The sequence below is a fragment of the Mastigoproctus giganteus genome, chromosome 12, assembly GCF_048544385.1.
Source record: "Mastigoproctus giganteus isolate SK-2022 chromosome 12, ASM4854438v1, whole genome shotgun sequence".
NCBI lineage: Eukaryota > Metazoa > Arthropoda > Arachnida > Uropygi > Thelyphonidae > Mastigoproctus > Mastigoproctus giganteus.
In genome coordinates this window covers 130,580,108-130,606,020 of record NC_143586.1, presented here as the reverse complement: position 1 = coordinate 130,606,020, position 25,913 = coordinate 130,580,108, and the positions used below count along the sequence as shown (strand labels likewise).

The following is a 25,913-nucleotide window of genomic DNA, read 5'->3' as shown; positions in this document are numbered from 1 at the left end:
TGGAATCCAATTTTGATACTTGCGTTTGCTGGACCCCCCCCCCCCAGCTACATTGGATGAAGAGAAGTGATTTGGCTGACAATTCAGGCAAATCAGCTGTGATCCTGAATAACTTTCCCGTTTGTCTGTTATACAGACTACCAGCAAGTAATATGAATGAAATAGGTCTCCCAATGGTAGTGTTCATGGTATGGGCAGACTACGAACAAATTACATGATGTAACTCAACACTGGCAATCTATTTTGCACAGGAATTGTAAAGAGGATGTTGTTACTACCTTGGGCTTCGCACAGGACAGTTTTAAATGCAAAACGTCTTTATCGAATGTCCCAACTTTATCAATGCATACCATTTATGTTTTAAAGCTTTTAGCCTTTTGACTGAGCCGTATCCAACTGGCTGCTCAGTCAGTCAGTCGGATTTTATCTGACAAAAACAATGTCCTGAAAATCTCCTGTTTTTCACATGCTATAAATTTATATAAATGCTTTATATTATTTACCATATACACCATTATTCTTAACTTGTTTTTAGATAATTAGGTACCTTTCGTTTTTATATATTTATTGACATTGCAACCTATTTTTGTGTTGCCCTAAATTTAAGCATATTCAGTTCTTGACTTGGCACATAACCTAAGTTGCCGAAGTGCCATTAAAACTAAAATCAATTCAAATCAAGTATTATATAGGACAAGCACAATATTGAATATGACTATTATTCATATTCTTGATATTCTTCAAAAATTGGAATGATACTTTGGCCTAAAGTATTTTCTTTTATATACTATTGTAGTTGTACCCAGATAAGAGATAAATAGCACACAGACAATTATCATTAACTTAAATTTTATAGTTAAGTGCTTCTCACTTCCATATGTAAAAGGGAATAATCATATTCAGTTTCTTCATTGTGTAAAAGCAATTTATACAACCATTATGCTGTTGAGGCTCTTACAGAGTTTTTCTGTTGCAATTTTTATAACAAGCATGTTTCCTTATGTACAATGCAGTGGTAGGAAAAAAAAAAAAAAAAATTTTGGTAATAAACCATCATGCAATAAATCCATGTTTACAATATGTCAGAGCAATACACCATTGGTAGTGATTACAACATTTTTTTAATGGATTGCTACTTTCTAGTAAAACTTTGAAGATTTTGTATATTTCATGCATTTAACGGAAATTTTTTAACGAAATTCTTTCTTGACAGAGACAGCATTAAACACTATCTTCACAATAATAATAATTGATGAACAGTGGTTTATATATCTGATTCACTCAATTGCAAAGAGAATGAAAATACATTTTCATTCACAAGACAAAAAAAATACATTTGTCTGTGAGTCAGGCTAAAGTAACGAACTTTAGTTTTAATTGAATAATATTATCCGGTAGGCAAATATGTTGTTCATTAAACTTAAGGGGCACTGTTCTGAATGGTTTAGAATTATTTGGTTCCACAATTAGTCAGCCTGAACTGGTGATATGTTGAGCAATGAACAATTGTATTAAATCATAGCTCAGATTTTTTAATGAATAATGGAATTGCCTACTGGGTGCAGTTACTTAATTTAGGTCAACTCATGGTCAAATGTAGTCATTCTAAAAGAGCCTAAGCCCAAGAGCTCTATCACAGGAAGGACAATATTGTTACCAGGTGGTAATCACAGAAGTGGTATTTTCTAAAACTATTTCAATGTACCTGCATTAAAATAAGACTAAACCAATTGTTCAAGCTTCTCTTTTAATATCTGTGATACTCCCAGTATTTAAGTTTAGCACAAACAAGTAAAAACTAAGTGCACTTAGTTTTTACTTTACATTCTTTCTGCTAAAATCTGTGGAAGGAGTACTATTTCCCAAATGAATTATTTTGGGATTTTCAGCCTACAAAACTGCAACTGGCCCACAAATACATATTTGTATAGATATACACAATAAAGACCATATAAGCAAGTATACTCCAGGTGTGATATGTTAAAAAACCCCAAAGGAGCCAGCCAACAGTTATTCATTAAAATAAAAGATATAAAATTACTGGTCTTTATTTAAAATTACAACTGCTACTAACAATCATCTATCAATAAAGCACTAGAAATTCCAAGTTGAATTCTACAAAATAACTTAAAAACTATACATTATTTATAATGGACAGGATGAAAATGTTTCTGGAGTCTTCCTTCCTTCGAATCCATTATTTCATGAAACCCATACTACCACTGTGCATAGGTATCATAATGTTTCATTCAGCTTTATTTGATGAGATGTCATATTTCTTATAGATGCTCAATCTATCTTCTTGCTTCTGGTCTCTGCTTTCATACATGTACCAGATAAATTGACTCTAAATTCACTATTGTTTAGTCCATTTAAGTAAAAACCATGATTTCCATTTCGACAATGTGGATGACCAGGAGGATACTTTATAGCAAAGATATAAAGGTCAAGGGCTTCTCTCATGTCCCAGCTAGCATATGTGAAGTAACGGGCAAAATCCATCATATTGTAAACCTGAGAAAATAAAATAACTTTAGAACAGGTCAACATTGTTAGTAAAAAAAAATATTTATGTAAACTTAAATTAGTCTCATTCATAACTGAGAATTTTGAGCCAGAGTTTTTTTTTTACTGTTCTTGGAACATATGTGTGTGTGGGCCTGTGACATTGAATTTTTCAAATGAGCCAAAGTTAGTGAAGCTCTATAGTAGTGTTCCTCTGTGGAATGAGGTGCCTCCATAGCCAGGTGGGAAGGAGCAGCAGTGCGTAGCACACGCTTCTTGATTAGACCAGGGTTCGAGCCAGTCGCCACCAAATACACAGGATGCGGAAAGGTCAGGGAATAACCACTGCATATCCTGGAGCAATATTGCCTTAGTTGCTAATGCTTCTAAAAACTAAATAACTAACTCTGTGGAACGAGTTTTTGTGAAATTCAAGCTTTTTGTAAAAACTAACATTATTCACCCCTTACTAATAAAATATTCATTTGTTTATTTTGACTTAACTGTTATTCACTAGAATGAAATTACTAAACATCAAATCAGAATTTAAAAAAAATAATAACAATAAATAAAAAGTGAATTGTTGCTTTTTTTGATGCAGTAATATCATCTATATCTAATAATATATCACATTGTTTCAGTGCTTAATACAGCAGCTCCCAAACTACTGAGATCTACAGACCCCTTCAAAAAAAAAAAAAAAAAAATTGTGGACCCCCACACCTGTGTGTGTAAACACTGGGTTTTCCCCATAAAGAAAATTCAATGGTGTATGTGTGAAACAATTGAACTTTTTTTTATTATTTATCATCAATTTGCCTATACATAGAACTAACCCATGCACCATAAAAAAACAGAACTAATAATGTGAAATATGTATAAATTAAAAGAAAAAAAAATAAATAACATATATAAAAATACAATTAACACTTCAACTAAATAGTTTCATATTTATGTATTTTTTGTATAAACTGAATTAATGACAAGGATCATGCTGTTTTTTTTTTTTTTAAGAAACCAATTCTAAAATATTTTGCTCAGTGGTACTAATGTGTATTCTCAAATCAGGTTCTATGTTTAACTTATTCCATATAAAAGTATTAAGAAATACTTGAGAGGGTGCATTAAATAATGCGCAGGGCCATAAAATGTCAACACTTTTAAATAATGTGCTGTGCCAAAGGTTCGCTTCAGTCTGTAAGCTGTTTTTTTATTAGTTCACAGCATCAATGATTCATATGTGCATAAGTGTAAATGCTCACTAGTGGTGGGGATTTGAACATGCTCTGTTACGGAAGCGACTTGTATACATACTAATGTTATTGAAAATAAGTAATGTTCTATCTATAACGAAACTCGTGATTCTATCAGTATATTTTTATGAAAATAAATACATAGTACTTGATACTTTCTGAACGCACTTCGTGGTCCCTCTGGAACTGGTCTATAGACCCCATTTTGGGAAACATTGACTTAATAGATTAGAATTCCAAAGAATTAATTCAATTTTTGCTTTTGCATACTCAGATCAGATAATTGATACTAACCACAGCTTTTATTCTGATTTTCAAAGCTTGATGGGATCCTTTCCCTTGATCAGGCTATACACGTGGGCATAAATTCAAACTGAGGAGGCAAATTTGGCACACCCTACCTGCAACCATCCCTCTTCAAAAGAACGGAAGGGTTGCAGGTAGTGTGTGTGGAAATTTGGCTTCAGCCAAAAGGTGGGTGATTGTTGGAACGTACTCCCACCTGGTGTTGTGGAGGCAGGTAGTTTTAATAAATTTAAGAAAGAACTAGACAGTGTTAGAGGGAAGAGACAGGCAAAATGGAAAGTGTTGGCTTTTTGTTTTCCTGATGATGAAAGCATGCTTTCTTGCAACATTTACTTACCACTTCTTAGACAATTTCAAAATAAGCTTGTTTTTTGAAAAGTTGGTGCAAAAAGGGTAGGTGAAATATGAACAGAGTATGTCTTCCAGTGGCAAAAGTATATGATAAAAAAAATAAAATAATTCTGCAGCTATTATCAATCCACTGCAGGATGGAGAGGCCTCCTCAACAAATCATGTTGAGGGAAATTGACTATAATTTGCCAAGCTGGTCCCGTGTGGGTTGACAGATGGGCTGCATTTAGCAGTCACAGGCTTGAATCCCGGTCTACTCAGAGCATGTGCTATTTCATTCACTCTGCCAACCACACAGCTATGGAGGCCTCCAAAGTATATGATGTATTGATTAGTTTTTTCTCATTATTAAAAGCAGATTATTGGAGTTCATGAGTGTAATGCCTTAGCGGCTGAAATTTACTTACGGGTACACTCTCCAGACTGCCTCAGTCTTAGGGTGTTTATTCCTCCTCCTCCTGCTGTTTTAACCAGATAGGAAAGCCACTACCGATAACACGCACCATCTATAGAAGTGTTTTCCTATTTTAAAACAGCTGGAAGGGGGAGATAAATACGCTGAGGCAGTCTGGAGGGTGTACTAATAAGTAAATTTCAGCCCACTCATGAACTCCAAATAATCCGCTTTTAATAATGAGAAAAAAACTAATCAATACATTGTTATTGACTTCTACTGCCACTACCGATAACATGCACTATTTGTTAATCGAGAATGCAGGGAGAAATGGCGGTAGCAGGAAACGAGTTTTGGCTGGTAAAAGTTTCCCATGGTTCTTGTGTTGGCTTTCTTTTCTTTGGCCAAAAACTGCTGTACACTTGCCCCTAATGCCACACTGGAGCAGTGTGGCATTAAGGGCAAATTACTGTTATGGATAAAGGGATGGTTAAGTGGAAGAAGGTAGACAGAGGTTATCAATGGGCACTGCTCTTCATGGACTAATGTTATTAGTGGAATTCCCCAGGGATCAGTGCTGGGCCTATTGTTGTTTTCAATATTTATCAATGATATTGATGAAGATATATCAGGCTTAATATCTAATTTCGCAGATGATACAAAGGTTAATGTGGTTAACAGCAGGCATGAGGGTGAGTTACTGCAACAAGATCTACGAAAACTGAATCGATAGGCTGAAAAATGGCAGTTGAAGACATTAACAAATGAAAGGTACTGCATATGGGTAGCTGTATCCCTTGAATAATTCATGAACTGTGTGGTATTACACTCAGGTAGTGGAGAATGAAAGAGACCTGGGGGTAATTGTGCTGTCCGACATAATTTTATTAGCAATGCAGCCAGGACAGCTAACGGGGTTTTGTCAGAAACAGATACAGAAACTTCGCTAGCAAGGATAAGGAGGTGATTATGCCTTAGTATAAGACCATGGTTAGGCCACATCTTGAGTTCTGTATACAGGTCTGGAGGCTTATTAAGGATGTAGATCTGCTGGAATGGGTGCAGAGAAGGGAACAAAAGCGTGCTCTTACCTTCAGTTCTGCAAATTGCAGGGTCTGGACACCAGGCACCTGATGGACACTAGAGAGATCTGATGGAGGTGTTTAAAGGCTTGAACGAGTAAGCTGAATGTTAATGGCATTCTTCCACTTGCCGAGACTATTCACATGAGGGGGCAGAAATTGTTGAGGAAGGAAGTTTGCCTTCAGCCAAGTGTGGGTGGTTGTTGGTTGGAACAGGCTTCCATCTGTTGTTGTGGAAGTGGATGGGTTGAATAAATTCAAGGAAGAACTAGACATTCTTGGAGGGTATGTATGGAGGTGAACTGTGTAGGTTTTTTTTTTTTTGTTGACAAGCGTGCTTTCTTGCATCGTTTGCCATTACTACTAAATCATGGTGAGATCCAAAGTTCTTGACATTGAGGGCAGCTCTAAAATGGTGTTCACAGGCTGGTTGTTAGATAGTCCACTGGATTATCTAGCAACCTCATTCTGGCAATCTGGCTCAATGCTAGATAGTCCAGTGGACTATCTAGCATTGAGCCAGAGAACCTAATGGTAACTCTCTAGGAGGCATCTGGATCCAGCTAATGTATAATATTGCTTCCTCTACCCTGCCAAATAGTGACCGGAGGGAGTCTAAGTAGTGTATAAGTGTATATGCAGGGGCATTGTCGAGGCCACTAATGTCAATGAGCTGGGTATATATATTTTTGCAGTGCATGTGCCATATCTAAAAATTTCATTATTACATACATGTCCACCCCCACATTTTCTTTACTTCTGAATACGTCATTAATAGGCGAATTAATAGAACAAACATATCAGTTTCTCCAAAATATACTCTCTTGTTCATTTTACAAATATATGGTCTGAGTTCCAGTCTCAATGATGTCCTCTTCCATTACAATTTACCAAGTCCCAATTATAGGTTGATTCAACCACTGCTCATCTCATTTATCCTAATTATTTTTGAGGTAAGATTCCTTTGGCTTAAGAGGTACTTATGCATATATCCATTCTGATATTCTCTATTAGACACTTAGTAACTTGGAATCGCCTCTTTTCAATCTTCTCTGACTTAAAATCTCTCTACCCCATTCTGTCAAATTCATCTGCTGGCTCTTTTGATCTCCCAGTTCCACTGATCACTTGGAACTCTGACTTCTTTTCTTTGAAGCTCAGTTTTCTTCAGTCCAACTTTCACAACGGTGAGATAATTTACCTCGGGGATTTTAATGTTCACAACTTCAGCCTGCTTCAGTTTTCTAGTCACACTGACCCAGTTAGTTGTTGGGTCTGTGACTAGACAGCATTTGCTGAGGTTTTTGGAGGATTTAGTGTCAAACAATGTTAACTACAAAATTGCATTTTTGTTTTGAGACTATTTTAGTTTTACCTTATACAAATAACAATGCATATCATATCATAGATATTTTTGTATCTCTAAATTACTTTACAAGTCAGCTTGGGCTATAAGTACATTTCTGGTAAACCAAGGAAATGGCAAATGACATTTACTTCAAAATGATTTTGTAGTTATCGTTGTTTGACACTAAACCCTCGAATTACTAATGACCTTACACAGATAGTTCACTTACCTACCAGAATACCAGACAATCCTAACCACACAGTCAACAAACACTCTTGTTCTTTTCTTGTAAACAACTCTTTCCAGTACACAGTTAAGGTGAGTGGTCCTCTAGACACTTTAGATCACGACTTGGTGAGGGTCTCTTCTCCTATGGAGACTCTCTCTCTCTCTCGTCACCATTCTTGGCCTCATGTTGTTTGGCATTACAAGAATGGAAAATAGGATGATCTGCAAGATTTCTATTCTTCTCTTCCTTGATTGCATTACTATTTTAAATCATTTGATTACAGTGAAATTATTCTTGCAGGAATGAAATCCTTTATTTTGCACTCCACCTTAAAATCCCATCCTTTATCTAAACTTTGGTTTTCCAATAAATGTGCTAAAGCGGTTCAGGATAAGATTGTTACATGTTCAATTGGCTTGCATTAAAATCTACAGGTTCATTTCAACCTCCACCAGAGCTTGCAACAATTGTAAAGCAGTTAATAATCAGTTCAAACTTAAGACTTTGAATAGGCTAAGAGTAGAAAACTTGCTTCTTGTCCAAATGGTAGTCAAGTATTCTTGTTTCTTGCTAAAGCTATTTGGCACGTTTTCTCATCTCTACTTCACTTCTGTTAAAGCATCACAGTTCTGGTGACACCTCAGCTGCAGGTAAAGCAGATTTGTTAATATCCTGCTTTTCTTCTAACATCTCCCACTATTCTCAGTACACTCCACTCAATGCCTCTTGTGGTCTTCATCAGAAGAATTTTGAACAATCTCTATGCCAAGAAAGCTTGAGGTCCTGAAGTTATTTCTCCTCTTGCTCCCACAACCTATTGTCCTGAGCTTACTTCTGTTTTGTGTAGCATTTTTATGCTTTCTTATTCCACTGGAGTTTTTTTTTGCTTGTAAATTTGCTTAAATCCAGCCAGTTATTAATAAGGGTGAAAAATTCCTCCCATCCAATTATCATCCCATTGTACTTACTTCTATGCTTTCTAAAGTAATGGAGTAACCTTTCATGTGATCGATGATTGCAAATATGGATTCAATCGGTGTTTGTCCATTGGTATTATGAGGTGTGGCTATTAAATGAGACTGCATTCAGCAGCCACCACACACGAAGTGCCACCCATGAAACAGAGGCACATCAGTTGACCTTGAACATTTCCCTAGTTGTCTGCCAAGTCATGTTCCAACACACTCATCAGCTTTGCAGTGAGGTGGGTTTTCATTAGCTTGTGTTTTTGCAGTTTGCTGGAAAAATTATAGACAAAAGAATCGAACACAGAATCAACCTCAAATTTTTAACAAAACTAAAAGTTGAGTTATGACAAATTTATGTGGAGGATATTATTTATCCAAATATTCAAATAATTAGCAAAGGCACATGATACAAGAAAGCAATCTTATATAGCATCAGCTAAAAAAAACCCCTTATTTCACCCATCCACTCACTCCAAATGTTTGTCAAGTTCTGCCTTGAATCTATTTAAGCTATCAACTACTACGACAGATGGAAGTTTGTTCCAGCAATCAACCACCAGCTGGCTAAAGGCAAACTTCCGCACATCTATCCTACAACCGTCTTTCCTCAATTTGAATTTATGCCCTCTCAGGTGATTATTCTGAGCAAGAGGGAGAATCCCATCAGCATTAAGCATGCTTAAACCATTCAAGGTTTTATACACTTCAATCAGATCACCTTGCAGGTGCCTAATCTCCAGACACTGTACGGATAGTTCTCGACTTTGAGTTAATTTGTTCCTAGTGCGCGCTAGGAGCAAGAATTTTTTTAAAAAACCCATAGACAAGATTAAAAATAGGGGTTACGTTCTCAACAATGAAATTAGCTAGCTAATTAGTTTGTTTAAACAATGATTGATTTATCGAAAGAAATGAAAACGTAGCATGTAAAATCAAGCAAATTATAAAAGAAATTATTTACGACTTACAAATGTTAAAGAATGTTTATTCTTCATTATCATCGACTAAATGCACATTTGTTGATCACTCATAATTGGCTTGGCACACAAGGAGTCATCTCCTTCAGAAATGCTTCAAGAGGCATTTGATTCCATTAATTTTAATTATAAATTTCACGATTGCATGCATAAGCATTTTTTAACAGCACACACAAATTGCAACTAACACGATTTGCGTGGAGTAACAAGTTTACGAAGCTTAAAAAAAAAAAGGAATGAAGGGAAGATTCTGAAAATTTATTCGTTTTTTATACAATTGAAGATTTCAGTAAAGGTGAAACACATTTCACCATTATAACGTAAAAAAACCACACAATTCCAGCTATTGGTATATTTTTGCAAATGCAAGATCGAGTTTACTACCTGTTTATAATTGCTTGTAGTAACAGAAAAGCCCAATAAACCGGAAAGTGCATATTGTTTTATGGTCGTGACCTCCAGAAATGTGCTTTAGAAAAATATCACAAAGGCGTTTAAAATTGATACTTATAACGATGAAAGTGTAGTGCATTTTAATGATTTGAATTGGTAATTAATACAATTTACAAACCACACTCACGACCTTTTTATATGGCCTTAAGGTCACGCTCGTGAACTTAAAAATGACATTTTAGAGAGATAAATAGTTTAGTTATACAGTGAAATTTTCAACTTCTGAGATCTTGAAACGAATTACCAAAAAACAATGTGTTATTGGGTTCACATTATGATATTTTAACAATACGATGGTGCCTCTGGAACTGATTAATATCGTAAAGTGGGGTACACTGTATTGTATAGCTATACATGTGGTATTTATGAAAGTTTAACATTCATTTTTTGCAATTAATGTTCATATTTTCGATTTTGTTGATACTTGAGGGGAAAAAAAAAAAATCGTGTAAACGCGGGAACTCTTAAAGCGAGAACTGCCTGTAATTTGCAAAACTTAAGCATTTCTTCGTAATAGCAACCCTTAAAGAAGGGCAACAAGATTAGTGTCATTCACTAATCTTGCTGCCCCTCTTTGTACTCGTTCCAACAACTTTACATCTTTCTTAAAATGAAGCCTCCAGTCCTGTATACAGTACTCAAGGTGTGGCCTGACCATTGCCTTCTACAAGGGGATAATCACCTCCTTATCCCTGCTAGAAAAATTCCTGTAAATCATTGACAAGATACGATGAGCAACTCTTGTGGACTGTCTGCACTGATCAGAAAATTTCATATCTGCATGCACAATTACCCCTAGATCCTTTTCATTCTCTACCACCAGAGTTGATATGTTACTCTGGGGTTACTGCTTCCCATATGACATTTGTCAGTGTTAAACTTCAGTTGCTACCTCTCAGTCCATTTGCTCAACTTTTCTAGATCCTGTTGCAGCAGCATATTGTCATTAACCCTGCCAACCTTCGTATTGTCTGCAAACTTGGACATTTAGTCTGATATACAATCATCAATATCATTTATAAATACAGAAAACAACAATGGACCCAACACTGAACTCTGAGGGACTGCACTAATAACATTAGTCCACGAAGGGCAGTGTCCGTTGATTACCACTGTCTTCTCCCACTCAACCATCCCTTTATCTATAGCAGCAATTTGCCTCCAATACCACACTGCTCTAATTTGTGCAGCAGTCTTCTGTGTGCAACAGTATCAAAAGCCTCAAATATATGATATCAAAATTATTCTTCATCCAGTTCCTTTGTGACTATATCATAGTATCCAATCAAATTGGTGAGACAAGACTTCCTCTTAACAAACCCATGCTGTGTCCGAACTATAACTGAAGTCTTGTCTAGTTGATCCGGCAATGCTTCTTTAACCAGTGCCTCCATTAATTTTCCTGGAACAGAAGTTAAACTAACAGGTCTCTAATTACCTGTGTCTCCCTTTGATCCTCCTTTGTGAATTGAGATCACATCTGCACATCTCCAGTCCATGGGTACCTTCCCTGAGTCCAGGAAGCCCTCATAATTATGGCTAAGGGTTTGCTTACTTCCTTTGCCATCTCATTTAATATAACTGGATAGATTCCATCCACCCCAGGTGCCTTTCTTATGTTTATCTTCAACAATTTCTCCTCCAATTTACTCTCAGTTATTACAAGATTATCTAGCTTACTGCCAGAGTTTAATACACCTCTGGCATTCCTCTCCCTGAATAACTCCTGTGTGAATGTAGATGCAAAATATTCATTTAGTTTGTTTGCTACCTGAGCAGGATAATCAACAGTTGAACCAAACTGATTGATACCCTTCCTTCTAGAGTTTACATAAGTAAAGAACTCTTTGCATCCTTTGCCAAAGATTTCTTGTAATCTGCCTTTGCCTGCCTAACTTACTTTGTGACTTGGTTACAGACCAGCTTATATCTATCGTAGGCTTCCATGTCACCCATTAATTTATATGTATCCCATGCATTTTTCTTCTCTGCCATATGTCTCATTAGTTCATCTGATCTCTATTTAGGTCTGTATTTTGAACAATATTCCTTAGTTGGTATGAAAAGCCTAGTAGCTTCCAAGATTAATTCTTTCAATGCTTCCCATTTTGAATTTGCTGTCGGTAACATCATCATTTGATCCCACTGTATAGAATTTAAATACTGTCTCAGACCACCGTAGTCACCTTTACAAAAACAAAAACTCTTCCCTTTACCCTTGATGGTAGTTACGTCTTTGAGTAAATCCCACTTCATCATACTGTGATCACTGCAACCTAGTGGTTCCTTTATCTGCAGATTCTTAATGCATGAAGAATCACTACTGATAATCAGATCAAGAGTATTACTGCACCTAGTTGCCTCCCAAACATGCTGCTGTAGAAAACAATCATCCAATAAATCCACAAAAGCCTTGCTCATGTGTGAGTGACTAACCCACCAATTCCAGTCAATCTCTGGAAATTAAAATCCCCCATTACAAGACACTCTGATTTACTGGCCCACTATTTCTCTGCACAATTGCTCATTATACTCATCAGATTCATTAGTCCTATAACACACACCTACTCTCATTTTTCCTTTCCCAGTGCTTATGTTAACCAAACAGACTAAACATTGCATTTTACCACCAACATCAATTGGATGCACTTCCTTAGATTTTGTATTTCTTAACTGATAGCATAACCTCTCCTCTCCCTTCCTGTCCTCTCAATCCTTTCTGTACACATTGTACTCTCCAAATTCCAATTCTGCACTGCTTATGTCTGTGTGCGACACCACATCTCTGATATCCCAACAATATCTGCCTTTGATGTCTTTACTAGCACTTCAAGCTCATCGAATTTATTAACTATACTTCTAGCATTGGTGTACATGCAAGTATACATGCACCTGTTTCTACTCTTAGTTATCCTAACACAGCCCATGTATTTACTTGTTCCACTATGAACAAGTAAATACATGTAAATACAAGCAGTCCTGGAAATCCCCATTGCCTTGCTTTCTAGGCTGGTGCTCAATTGCATTTCAGTAGAAGCAGTGCAAGAATCACTTTCACCCCTGCCAGCGGCTACTGTTAATCTATTAGTCCTTGTATCCCCCCCCCCAAGCTAGCAATTTTCCGACCCACTTAACTCTGCCTTGATAGCATCCTTTCTATTTAAGTGTATCCCATCCCTGTAGAAGCAGTCTCTTCTGTTAACAAGCACAAACCAGGCTGAGAAAAATTCTACTCCTTGAGCCTTGCACAATCTCTCCAGGGTCGAATTGATCAACAAGGCTCTCATCATATACTCCCTCCTATTATGTCTGGGCAGAACTGCAGACACTCTCAAATTCAACCGTAACTCATGGCTTTTTTCAGCATTGACTTGTACTTGTTAAGTACTTCTGCTGGTCTCCTACTCTTAATATCATTATGTCATGTGCTTGCATGTTTGACTAGCTTAAAAGATTTTTTAGAAGGAAGAGAATGTGGAAGACATAACCAGGCTGGCTGGTATCCATGAAAACGTGAACTGGGTAAGGTGTTGAAGTGATTAGAAGTGATCTCATCATTTAAGCATAAGAAAGGTTGCATTAGGACTCAATGTGTACAAAGAAACAGACAAATTTTAACAAAAATTTAAGGATGACAAAAGCATGTACTAAGATGGTAGCAAAAATTTTTAACGAAGATCAAAGAATTAGAAGAATCGAAGTTTGTGAAGATGTTTTAGAAAAACTGGAGAAGATCCAGACTTACTGGATTCCAGTACTGGAATTTGTTGCAATGAAATTTAGCTGTACCTGAACAACCCAGAAACTAAAAAAACAGGAAAACACCCCCCCACCAAAAAAAAAGCAAGAATGTTAAAATCAAAAATGAAAACCATGCTTCCTGTTTACATCGATATTAAAGGAATTATTATGGTTTCATCCCACCAAATCAGACCGTTAATAAAACATACTACATTGAAGTTTTGAAAAAGCTGCATGCAAAAATTCAAAGGAAGAGACCTGAATTGGGGAAGGATACTTGGATGCACCACTTCCAGCATTGTCTTGAGGGGGTTGGCATTGTGTTGGATGTTCCATCCAACATGCACATAAAGCACTTTCTGGCCAAAAAAAAAAACAAATCTTTGTGTTCCATCCACCCTACCCACCAGAGGTCCTTGTGACTTTTTTTTCTCTTTTGCAAACTGAAAAGTACACTTTTTCAGATTAGGAAAAATAATAAATAGGAACCCATTTTCAGTCCATTGAAAACATTCAGAAAAATACAATTGAAGTATTAAAAGGGCTTAAGAACATGACTTACAGAAATTATTTGTGCTTTGAAAGAAACATATAGAATGTGTGTGTGTGTGCAGGCGTGCACACGTGCAAGCCCAAGATTATTTTGAAGGGAATAACTTGTAAAGGTATGAAATATTTCATTTTATTTACTTTATTGTTACAGTCTTGTTATTTAATAGCCACATCTTGTATACTGGCTTATATTATGTATCTATGAACAAATTCAATGGAATAGATTGGTGAAACTCAAGCAGTTGCTCTTGACATTTCAAAGGCTTTTGATTGTGTTTGGCATAAAGCTCTTCTAAATGTAAAATTCTATCTTATGGATTACCAAATTTTTTGTAACTGGGTATCCAAGTTTTCTCTGTGACCGCTCACTGGCAGTGATGGTAGATAGCTTTGTGTCTTCTAACTTCTCCGCTAGTGCTGGTGTTCCCCAAGGTATACTTCTTTCTTTAAATCTTTTTCTCTTGTATATCAATAACCTTCTCTTGACTGGAAATTCTAACTATACTTTTACCATCACTGTAACTAAAATTGTGGGACTTTGCTCAACTCATTCGGCATGTGCTTGCCTTGAAGGGGCTTTCGGGCAGATTTATTTTATTTCAACTTGCTTTCAACGTAGCCAGTATCACCAACCCATTGAACCTTTCATAAACTATTTGGAGAATGCTCTTCATAGACTTGCTGGAAGGAGGGTGATAATGTGTATGGATGCTAACGTTTCTTCCAGAATGTGGAACAGCCCAGTTTCTAACCCAAAAGGTGATCTGTTAGAGGAATTTATTCTGACCAAGAATCTGACTCTTTGGAATATGGCAGGACACCCGCCAACCTTTGTTACAGCTAATGGACAATCGTACATTGCATTTGGTAGACACATTAGTGATTGGAGGGTACATACTACTGGCTGTCAAGCGATCATAATGTTATAACTTTTAACATCAATACGATACTAATTCCCTTGTTTTTGGATCATCATATGATTTCCCCATGTATAATACCCAGGGCACAACATGGGAAAAATTTGATAGGAACCTGAGAGAGAAAATAACACCTGAGATTTTAAATAGTCTCACCGTGTTGCTGGCACAGTCCCAGGCGGAAGAAGACCAAAATCTTATAAGGAAAGTATGCGATGCATCGTTTAAAAAGAAGAAAAGAAACAGGAATTATATGCCTTGGTGGTCCTTAAACCTTTCAAACTTGAGAAGAAGTCTTAAGAATGCCAGGAGAAATTTCCAAAGGGCTAAGTGAAGTAATAGACCTGCCGACGAAGTGGACAGTTTGGCCGAACTCTACAAGTCTGCCAGATATCTATATTTTAACACAATATATAGAGACAAAAAATCGGCTTGGGAGCAAATGGTTGAGCAGACATTAAACAGCGAACCCTGGGGCATGGCTTACAAAATAGTAGCTAAAAAATTCACCCCAGTGAGGTATTTTTATCAATGTTAATGATTGATAGAAGGAAAACCCTTTCCTGGGCAGATTCTATTAACACTATATTGGATAGTATCATCTATAAGGATAGCACTGTTCCAGAAACTACACAACAAATGGATATGAGGACTGAACACTTGACTTATTCTGGTCTAGCAGTTGAAGAGCCTTTTACTTATGAGGAAACTGCACGGGCTATTGATTCATTGCGGGATGGGAAATGCACCAGATTGGATCTTCTCGAGGTTTGGATTTTGAAAAGAATTTGGCACGTGTGTTCACAGCTTATTTTAAACTTACTTAATTTTTGTTTAAGGGATGGTTCTTTCCCTAGTATTTGGAAATGGGTCAATCTCAAAATATTGCTTAAGCATTCGAATAGGTCTTCCAATGATGCATCGGCCAATTGCCCTCTTGCCTACGTTGGGCAAGGTGTTAGAGAAGTCAATCATATGCAGATTTTTAATGTATTATCAAGATAAAAATTTGCAGGTACAATCCCAGTATAGTTTTAGCAAGGGTAAATGCATGGTTGATGCTATCAGACACGTGATCGATTTTGTTTCATCTATGGAATCAAAGTATGTCCTTGGCCTCTTCATGGACTTCAAAAGGGCCTCTGATGCCTTATGGTGGCAGTGTGTCCTGGCAAGGTTCTGGGAGGCTGGGGGTCTCTGCTCCTATCTATAGGCTTACTTCTGACTACTTTAATGATAGACATCTTTTGGTCTCATTGGACTATTGCTTTGTATGTAAAACCTGTTACTAGGGGCTGCCCTCAAGGATCTGTACTTGGTCCAATTTGTTGGAACGTGGTCCTTGATGATGGCTCACTGTTGAGAATGAGAAGGTCCTGAAAATAGCATATGCTGATGACCGTGTGGTCTTAGTGTTTGGAGAATCTAGATCTGAGTTAGAAATGAGAGCTAATGACATACTAAGTGATTTAAATTGTTGGTCCAAAACTCATAAGCTACAAATTTTGAAGAGCTATTTAAACTTGAACAGACCACAAAATATTAGACTCAATGACAATGCTATTCAGATTGTAAGATCTTATAAATATTTAGGGATTATGATGGATGACCAAATCAGTTTCATTATTCATGCTAAATATTTGCTTCAAAAAATTAAGGCACTTACAGGGAAAATAATTAATCAAAATGAGTCTGGGGTTTTAAGTCTGCTACTTTTAAGCTTTATTACAAATGTATCTTTATTCCAATAATATGTTATTGCTGCAGGTGCGTGGGGCTATCGTATCACAAATTGTCCAGTCAAAAAATATATAATACAAGCACAATGCTTTTTTCTACATATTATATCTAGAAATTGTAGAACTGTCTCCATTTTAGCCCTGCAAGTTGTAAATGGAAAGCTACCAATAAATTATGAAGTGATATATCACTACCTTCAGTATTTCAAGCAGAAAGCCTTGCTGGCTAGAGTCAGGAATTTCTCTATTCATTTGGACACACCAGTGAAGGAGGACAATCTTAGAATAAGATCAGAGTTTATAAATGACTGGAAAATGGTCTGGTCAACTGCTGATCAAGGTAGAGTAACTAATAAATTTATCCCAAATGTGGTGGAGTATACTAAACAGCAAATTGCTTGGTTTAACCCAAGTATGAATGTGTCTTTTTTACTGACTGGTCATGGTAGCCTTAACTCTAAGCAATGCAAGTTTGGGTTGGCTGCCATGCCCTTATGTAAATGTGGGGCTCAGCAGACTATTGTCCATTCAATATTTGAATATTATTTGTATTTAGATTTACGAAATAGTCTCCAACTCCTCACAAATGTGTACGAGGATGAATTTCCCCAGTTTCTTAGTTGCAAGGAAAATTTTTATGCTTTTTCAGATTTCGCAGATAAATTGTTTAGACAAAGAAAGCGAATTTATGATAATGAATTAGATGCAAATGGTTAACTTATAGTAAGTAAATTTAATGCTGAATAGTGTTCAGTTTATGTGTTTTACTACATCAAAAGATGTAGTAAATGTAAATATGTACAGAAGTCCTTATAATCCAAGGCATTATACTTTTTGAAAATTGCAAGGAAAATTCTTGGAGATTTGGAGTTTTTCTGAATTACCTGACAAATTGAGTCAGAATGGGAGTTTTTGAGCTAGTGTTTGTTGCTCCATTGAAGCACCACTGGTCTTGTGAATTGGTCATAAATGTTCTTTAAATTATAGAATTGTTAAATTGCAGAACTTTATGTTTGTATCTGAGCTGGAGACTGTAGAGTCGAAGGCTCCTAGTGAGACTGTTCCACCGATTATTGATGTTAGCAGTGATTTGGTAAAGTGATAAGAACTGGATATTTTATAGGACAATAGAAATGAATTGTATTGAATGTTGTCTAACTTTTCTGTCAACTGAACATCATTGATTGAATACCGGTAAATTGTTTGCAGTCGGATAATGATGTGACAGCTGTTTTGTCATGGCTAAATGGGATATTGTGAATGTTAGACTGACTGATGGTCGTTCAGGTTGAGGACGTTTAAAAAAAAACTGTAACTTAGGGAATTGTAAATTAATGAATATTTTGCTGGTTGGACATCTTTGCCTCGTGGATTGTTGGATAATGGTAGACAGACTAATGTTGATGATGTCTAATTTCGACTTGTAAATAAACTGTCAATGTCTTCTGCTTCATTCTGGGTGCTTGGGCTGCACCTGGAGTGTTTACCGTAGAAGGTTGGGTTTTATAATCGACGTTGAGGTTTTGTTGGTCTATGGAGCTTTTAGACAATTGGTCATCTGTAAAGTATAACTTCTGGCCTAATATAATGGTTTGTTCTGCTGATAGGCAAATTATATCAAATGTATGGATGCTTTGTGTTCAAAGCATCTGTGTGGATTGAATGCCCATGTCATTGGATTTGCTTGGATTCATACTTCTAAGCTATGTTTTATGTTTACAAGAGTTTGTGTTGTAATTCTTGTGGTCTAAAATTGAGATAAAAGAATTTCTCTGATTCTGGCTGCAGTTGGCAGACTAGAATAATTATATATATGTAAATAGCTATGTTGCTAGCTCTGCACCATAAAACATAGTTTTAGTGTTAAGGTTTTTAGGTGTTTAAGGTTGTGTTAAAATTGATCCACTATATGTTTCTTTTCATGAAAACTTTTTCGTACTTCTCTCTTCTTACTCAGGGGGATGTTATTTCTTTCTTCCCCTTGCTTTCTGTCCACTTTTTCCTTCCCCCTCCATTTCCCATACATCATCATCATCAGCCATTTTCAATCCACTGCAGGATGAAGGCCTCTCCAGCAACTTTCCAGTTCCTTCTGTTTTGAGCACTGGCCATCCATTTACTACCCAAAAACTCATGAATTTCATCTATCCATCTCCGCCTTTGTCTTCCAGGTTTTCTTCTAGCTCCTCTTGGATACCATTCTGTTATTTTCTTAGTCCATCTGTCATCATGTCTTCGAGCTATGTGTCCTGCCCAAGACCATTTTAGTTCTTTAGTTTTGATAAGAATGTCCTTTACTTGAGTTTGCTGCCTAATCCATGTGTTTCTCTTCTTATCTAACAGTCTGATTCCCAATATAATTCGTTCCATACTAGTCCCTCTAAATCCCATTTCCTTCTATACCTTGGGGCTATCAGGCAAGCCTGGGAGCCCCAAGGTATTCAAGTAAGAGTCTAAAACACAGGGGGACTGTGTCCTCTGTCCCCTGGCTGCAAAATGGCAGGTGCCAGCACTCAACATTCAACCACACACTGTACATACCTACACATACAACACTTGCCGGCATTGGCACTATGTCTTGTCAGATGTATCAAGCGGCTTATAGGGGGAACCCCGGAGACTGCCATACAATACACAAATACTTGAAATACTTTATACTTTTGCTAGGCAAGGGTAATAGTGTGCTTTGTGATATGTGGGGTAATTAACTGCTCATGCTATATTGGTTAATGATTACAGAAAATCAACAAAGAAATTCGAATAACGGAAATATCGTCTGACAGCGGATGTCCAGGTGAGTCTGGTGTGAAAATTTTGTGCATTTTTGTTGAGCGTTTTTCAAGAGACGTTAGCATTTTTATAATTCGCCAAACTCTCATAACATTGCAGCCATTATTCCTGGCTGAATAGATATAAGACAGTTAAAAAAACTTGGAAAATATTGAGAAATTTCAAAAGTTATTATCCTTTATTAAACAATGTTTGGTTTCAAAGGAAATGAACTTGCTCATATTTGCAAAATATAAATTTTTACTCAGCGGTATTAATATATTTTAACTTTTTTTTGACTATTGCTGGCTTCTTTTTCTAGCAGTGAATTTCTAGGTAATGTTACAATATATAAGCTTGGTATAGCAGCCATTGCTTCATTAAGATAACTCCTGGAGGGAAACTCCACAAATTAGCCAATATTTTAAAGCCATTAGACCAGGTTGTGGATTTCTGCTTTGGTCACGTGATCCAGAGGGTGAGCGGACATTGGTCAATGGCATCGCCACTCTACAGTTAAGGCCCAAAATATCCCACGAATTTCTGGCTGGTGCTGTCCACTTCTGTGTTCCCCTTCAAGAAGACATAGGATTCATCCCGATAATCCGAAAATATTTGGTTATCCGAAATCTAACTAAAAAAGCTACAGGATAAATGGATAAAAGTCACATAGTGAAATCGGAGAACACCCAGATAAGTGTCTGACTGTCGTCACCCTGATGAAAATGAACAGCAAACTACTTACCATTGACCTACAAGATGAGCAGAGGACTCTAGACCAAACAGTCAAAAGTGAACCAAATGCTTCCCTCAAACCGAAAACCCTGAAGACGTGACCAAGCAATTGGAACCAACCCAGGCCTTGGATCCCACTCTTACAAAAGGGACTGTCCCACAGCAGATCCTAATCTTCAGGACCCAATTGGAAACCTCAATTAGAAAGCCCATCAGCAGAATCACTACCACACTCCGCGGAGACATTGGAGCAAGATGGAGACAATCCTATACGGAACTCACCTAGAGTGCGAAAAGACAGCCGCTAGGTTAGAGGCTTTTATGGACTGTGGGGGAAACAAATACCACAGCCCCCCCCCCCCCGTACACGGATGTGCTGAGGAAACCCAACAGTGACAAACCCATCACCAGCAGGAACCAGCCAAAGAAGAAAATGCTAATACAGAAGTCTCATTTGGTCATTTTGAAACCAGCCACATCTGATGCACCAAAGACAAGCGGGGAAATAAAAAATACTGTAATAACCTCACTGACAGATGATTTTAAGACTACAAGGATAAAATCAATTCGGAAAACCTGAAATACTGGCATGATCATCGAGACAGACAGGGGAAGAGGCAAACACGATTCTGAACGATGCCAAGATCCCTACTCTAGGGCTTCAGGCTGAACAAAGGGCCTTCCATCTTGATTTTTGGATGTCCCCAAGGACTTGGAACCCCCTAAATTGCAGAGGAACTATACACTCAAAATGTACAGAAAGATCTACCTGACATGGACTCATGCGACTTAGTCTTCCCCAAATACCAATCAGGCTCAAAAACAGGCAACTGTTTTTGAGTTCACCATGTGGTGATCCAGTTCGATCATATCCAGATCACCATGTGGTGATCCAGAACGACCCAGTTCACCATATGGTGAACTGGATCATGGAGCTCGTGCCACCTGCTTGGTGGGAGCTAGCACAGCAAAACAGAGTCTATATCAAGTGGAGTTGTCACTGATACAGAGAGTACATTGTAATGCCAAAATGTTGTAGGTTCGGGCACACAACCCACACCTGTACGCAGACATATGGGCACTGTTCAGAAAAAGGACATAGCCACAATGCATGTCCCAATAAAGTCTGACCCTATATGTGCCAATTGCAAAAACCCAAAGATAGCCTACTCTCACTCGATTTGTGATGTGTCCAACCTATCAGAAAGCTAAGAGGGCATTCCAAATAAGAATCAATTATGGGGGGGGGGACACAAAATAAACAATATAATGCCAGCAGGATCAAACTACTTCAACTCAACACACAAAGGGCCAGAGCTATTACTGGCCAATTAACTAAGAAAATTGAAGAGGACAATATTGACATCCTACTGATTCAAGAACCCTATATGCCCATGCTAAGGAGGTGAGGGGTTACCCGTTGACTTTCTAGATTGTTTAGATTTTTGGAGAGACTCCCTGGGCCACTGTTGTGGTATGGAATCTCCACCTCACTGTGACAAAAATCTCACATCTTTCTTTGTATGGCGTGGGTTGTGTGTGTCCACAAATAAGCTCTTTTGGCAAGTTCTATGTGGTCTCTCTCTACTGTCGCCCAGGAGAATATATTACCCTGGCTATACAATACTTATAGAGATTGTGGAGAAGGAACCTTCCTCACAATCTGTATTAGTTTATGCTACTGTAAGTCATTGACGGGAGGACATTAGAACAAGCAGATGGCAGATAAAATTCATGTTTATTGTATGTAATTAACTGTTTTTTTTTTTGTTTGTCTGTACTGTTTGTTCATCAGAATGTCTTATAATGGGAGATTTTAACTGGAACTTGTGGCATATTCACTCACACAATAACAAAACTTTTCTAGATTTATTTGATAACTTTTCTACAGCAGCATGTTACAGATGCAAAAAGAAAAAAACAACATTGACTGTGAATGATATCTGTTGCTACATTCCTCTAGTCTCAGATCAGGCTGTTATCCAGGAAGTACAAAGTAAAAGTAAAGTGCAGCCATTATCAACCCACTGCAGGATGGAAGCCTCCTCAACAATTCATGTTGAGGGAAATGGACCATAATCTGCCATGCTGATCCAGTGTGGGTGGGCAGATTGACTGTATTCGGCAGTCAGGGGCTCGAACCCCGGTCTACTCAAAGAGCGTGTGCTACTGCACTCCTGCCCACCTGGCTACGACGGCCGTTCCAGGAAGTACATTGGATAATTAATAATATGCACACCTCTGCTGAGTATCTTATTTTTGGAGACTTCAATCTGCCACTGCAGCTCTCACATGTAGAAAATGCTCATCCAGGTGCTTCACCCATTAAAGGTGAGATAATTAACTACAAGAAGACAGCACTTTTGTTCTTTTTTTACAGCCCACACTACTGGATATTAAGCCAGAAGAAAGCTTCAGTTCTGATAAAAGGCCAATGTCATTGGTCATAAAATTCTCTGCATCTGCTGCACCCAAAACTGCACAAATCACTGAAAGAACAAAAGTGTGGTGGTCTCTTTTCCCTACTACTAGCTCCAATCGCAAATCTCGACAAGATATAGAAAACTACTGGGCTGTTTAGAATCATATTTGCATACTCCAGAGACAGAGTTGAATTCAACAGAATTAAGGCCTGTGCAATTAAAAATAACTTTCAGGTGACTCTTCAAAGAGGAAATGGCTGTACACCAAGTCAAATCAGCTCTCCCCTCATATCACTCTTACCCAATGGCTTTATCTGATTATGAGACTGTCGATCCAGAAAACACGTGATATCAATGTCACTCACTTTTAGTCACCATCTAATTAAATTATTAACATGCTATCTCCAACTGCTACTTCTGTAACTGATGGGGGTGATAGTTTTTAACCAGATGCCTAAGTCAGTCATCTTAGGACTTGTAACATCTTGAATGCAGTTCTTCACCAGAATTTCCTTACTCAGTAGCAATAGAAGGTGTACAACGTGTAACTCATACCTAAGATTCAGTCTCCATCACAAATCAATCACTACCAGCCCATTTCACGTGCCTCAGGCTTGCTCAAGTTTCTTGAGAAAATCTGACTACCTATTCTCGCTAAACAGCTTCTCCCAGAGAGGCCTTCACAAATCCACTATGCAATACAAAATCATTTTACTACTACCAACCTCTGCTCAATTATTGCTCAATTACTACCAACCTCAACTACAATTCTTGATGTATTCCAAGCCATGCTGAAATTGCTATCACCTACCCCCACCTCAAAAGTAGCATTGACCATGATTCCATTGCTGCACAATGACACTTGGATTGGATCCTTAATGTGTTTACTCACACTGATTTTGGAGTCAAAAATGACTCCAAAATCAGTGTGAGTAAACTGAGCTTTCATAATCATCTAGCTGTCCCTCATCTTCTCTGTGTCAGAGATATTATTATTATAGGAAGTACATCACAGCAGCTATCTTCTCAGCATTCTTATGTGTAGCACAGATGTGGGCTTCAGTAACCTCCACTGCACTTGAACCACTGTATGTTTCAGAACACTGGCTGTTCAAGTGGGAAGCTTGTAATATGATGTGCTCTATTCAGAATTACTACAGCCCTGGTGCAGACCTTAGAAATCCCAAGGTTCCATAGCTCAAACTTTGAGAAAAGACTCAGTACCCCTTTAAGTGTACCCATAGGACATATTTCAACTCCTGATCTGTGGGATAGTGCAAATGCTATCTCACAGATCAAGAATTGGAATTTAGAATTTGACTAAATTTATAGAACTGACTCTATTAAAGGATAAGAACAGTGCTGTGTTCTAGGATTTTCTGGTGATACTTCTTATTCTTAACAAATTTATGTCTCCAGTGAGGAGAGTCCCACAGATCAGATTCCCTCTGTGCCCTTTGAGCAACTCCTTCCCTAGCTACTAATAGAAAGATCTGTTCCTGGGAAAATACTGAAGGCTGCACAGTCACTCAATGTGGACCTCATAAATATGCTATGAATAAGAAGTATCACCAGAAAATCTTTGAAGTATAAGAACAACATTGTTCTTATGCTTCAATAGAGTCAGTTCTACAAATTTAGTCAAATTCAAAACATTGTAACTAAATGATCCCTGCAAACTTACTAATGCTGTTAATACAACATTATCTGTTAAGGGTATATTGAAAAGCCTGCTAGGAAAAAGTATAGACATATTTTATGTCTACAGCATTTTTTTGGATTATACTAATTCTCAATGACTCACTGACTAAGTTATTATGTAGTGACAACTATGAATGGATAATTGTTAACAGAGTCGATCTGTCATTCATTATTGTTTCAATTTTCCTAACTAACTCCATTCTAGCTAATGTTGAAATATAGCATTTTTATCCTTTTATTCTAGCTCATTTGTATGTATTGCACCTTCAGGTCAGTTGAATTGTGTTCCATAGCTAATAGCGATTTACCACAAATTGCTAACTCTACTGAAGCCATATGGGATACTCTACTCATCTTTTATTAGCATTAGCATTAGTAGAGGCATTTGATGCAAGAAAGCAAGCTTATGCAGCATCAGCCAAAAAAAAAAAAAAAAAAAAAACCACTTCCACTTCACCCCTCTGTTCGTTCAAAATACCTGTCCAGCTGAGCCTTAAACTTATTTAGGCTATCAACCTCCACGACAAGGGATGGAAGTCTGTTCCACCAACCAACCACCCGCTGGCTAAAGGCAAATTTCCGCACGTCTATCCTACATCTGTCTTTCCTCAATTTGAATTTATGTCCTCTCAGGTGATTATTCTAAGCTAGAGGAAGAATCCCATCAGCATCGAGCATGCTCAAACCATTCAAGGCTTTATACACCTCTATCAGATTACCTCGCTGGTGCCTAGTCTCCAGACACTGTAATTTGCAAAACTTAAGCCTTTCTTCATAAGAGCACCCCTTTGTTCCATTCACTAATCTTGTTGCCCTTCTCTGTACTCGTTCCAGCAGCTCTACATCCTTCTTGAAATGAGGCCTCCAGACCTGTATACAGTACTCTAGGTGTGGCCTGACCATTGCCTTATACAAGGGAATAATCACCTCCTTATCCCTGCTGGAAAAATTCCTGTATATCATTGACAATACTCCATGAGCTACTCTTGCAGCCCGTCTGCACTGCTCAGAGAACTTCATATCTGCCTGCACAACCACCCCCAGGTCCCTTTCATTCTCTACCACTGTCAGTGTAGTACCACAGAGTTGATACATTGCTCTAGGGTTGCTGTTTCCCATGTGTAGTACTTTACATTTGTCAATGTTAAACTTCATTTGCCACCTCTCAGCCCATCTGCTCAACTTTTCCAGATCCTGTTGCAGCAGCATAGTGTCAGTAGTGTCCTTGACAACCCTACCAACCTTTGTATCGTCTGCAAACTTGGACATTAAGCTTGATATACCATCATCAATATCATTTATAAATACAGAAAGCAATAATGGACCCAACACTGAGCCCTGAGGGACTCCACTAATAACATTAGTCCATGATGAGCAGTGTCCATTGATTACCACTCTCTGTCTTCTCCCCCTCAACCACCCCTTTATCCATAGTAGCAATTTGCCTCCAATGTCACACTGCTCCAATTT

General features: G+C 37.7%; 1 protein-coding gene across 2 annotated transcripts in view; it reads right to left on the bottom strand.

Moving 5' to 3' along the window:
- Positions 1–2,023: 2,023 nt before the first annotated feature.
- LOC150077428 (choline/ethanolaminephosphotransferase 1-like) overlaps positions 2,024–25,913 on the bottom strand; it is a 188,617-nt gene continuing 164,727 nt past the window's right edge. For both annotated transcript variants that reach the window (XM_090386011.1, XM_090386010.1), the window contains exon 10: positions 2,024–2,514. In XM_090386011.1, coding sequence (XP_090242137.1) covers positions 2,290–2,514 — 225 coding nt within the window. In that variant the 3' untranslated portion in view covers positions 2,024–2,289. The remainder of the gene's footprint in view (positions 2,515–25,913) is intronic.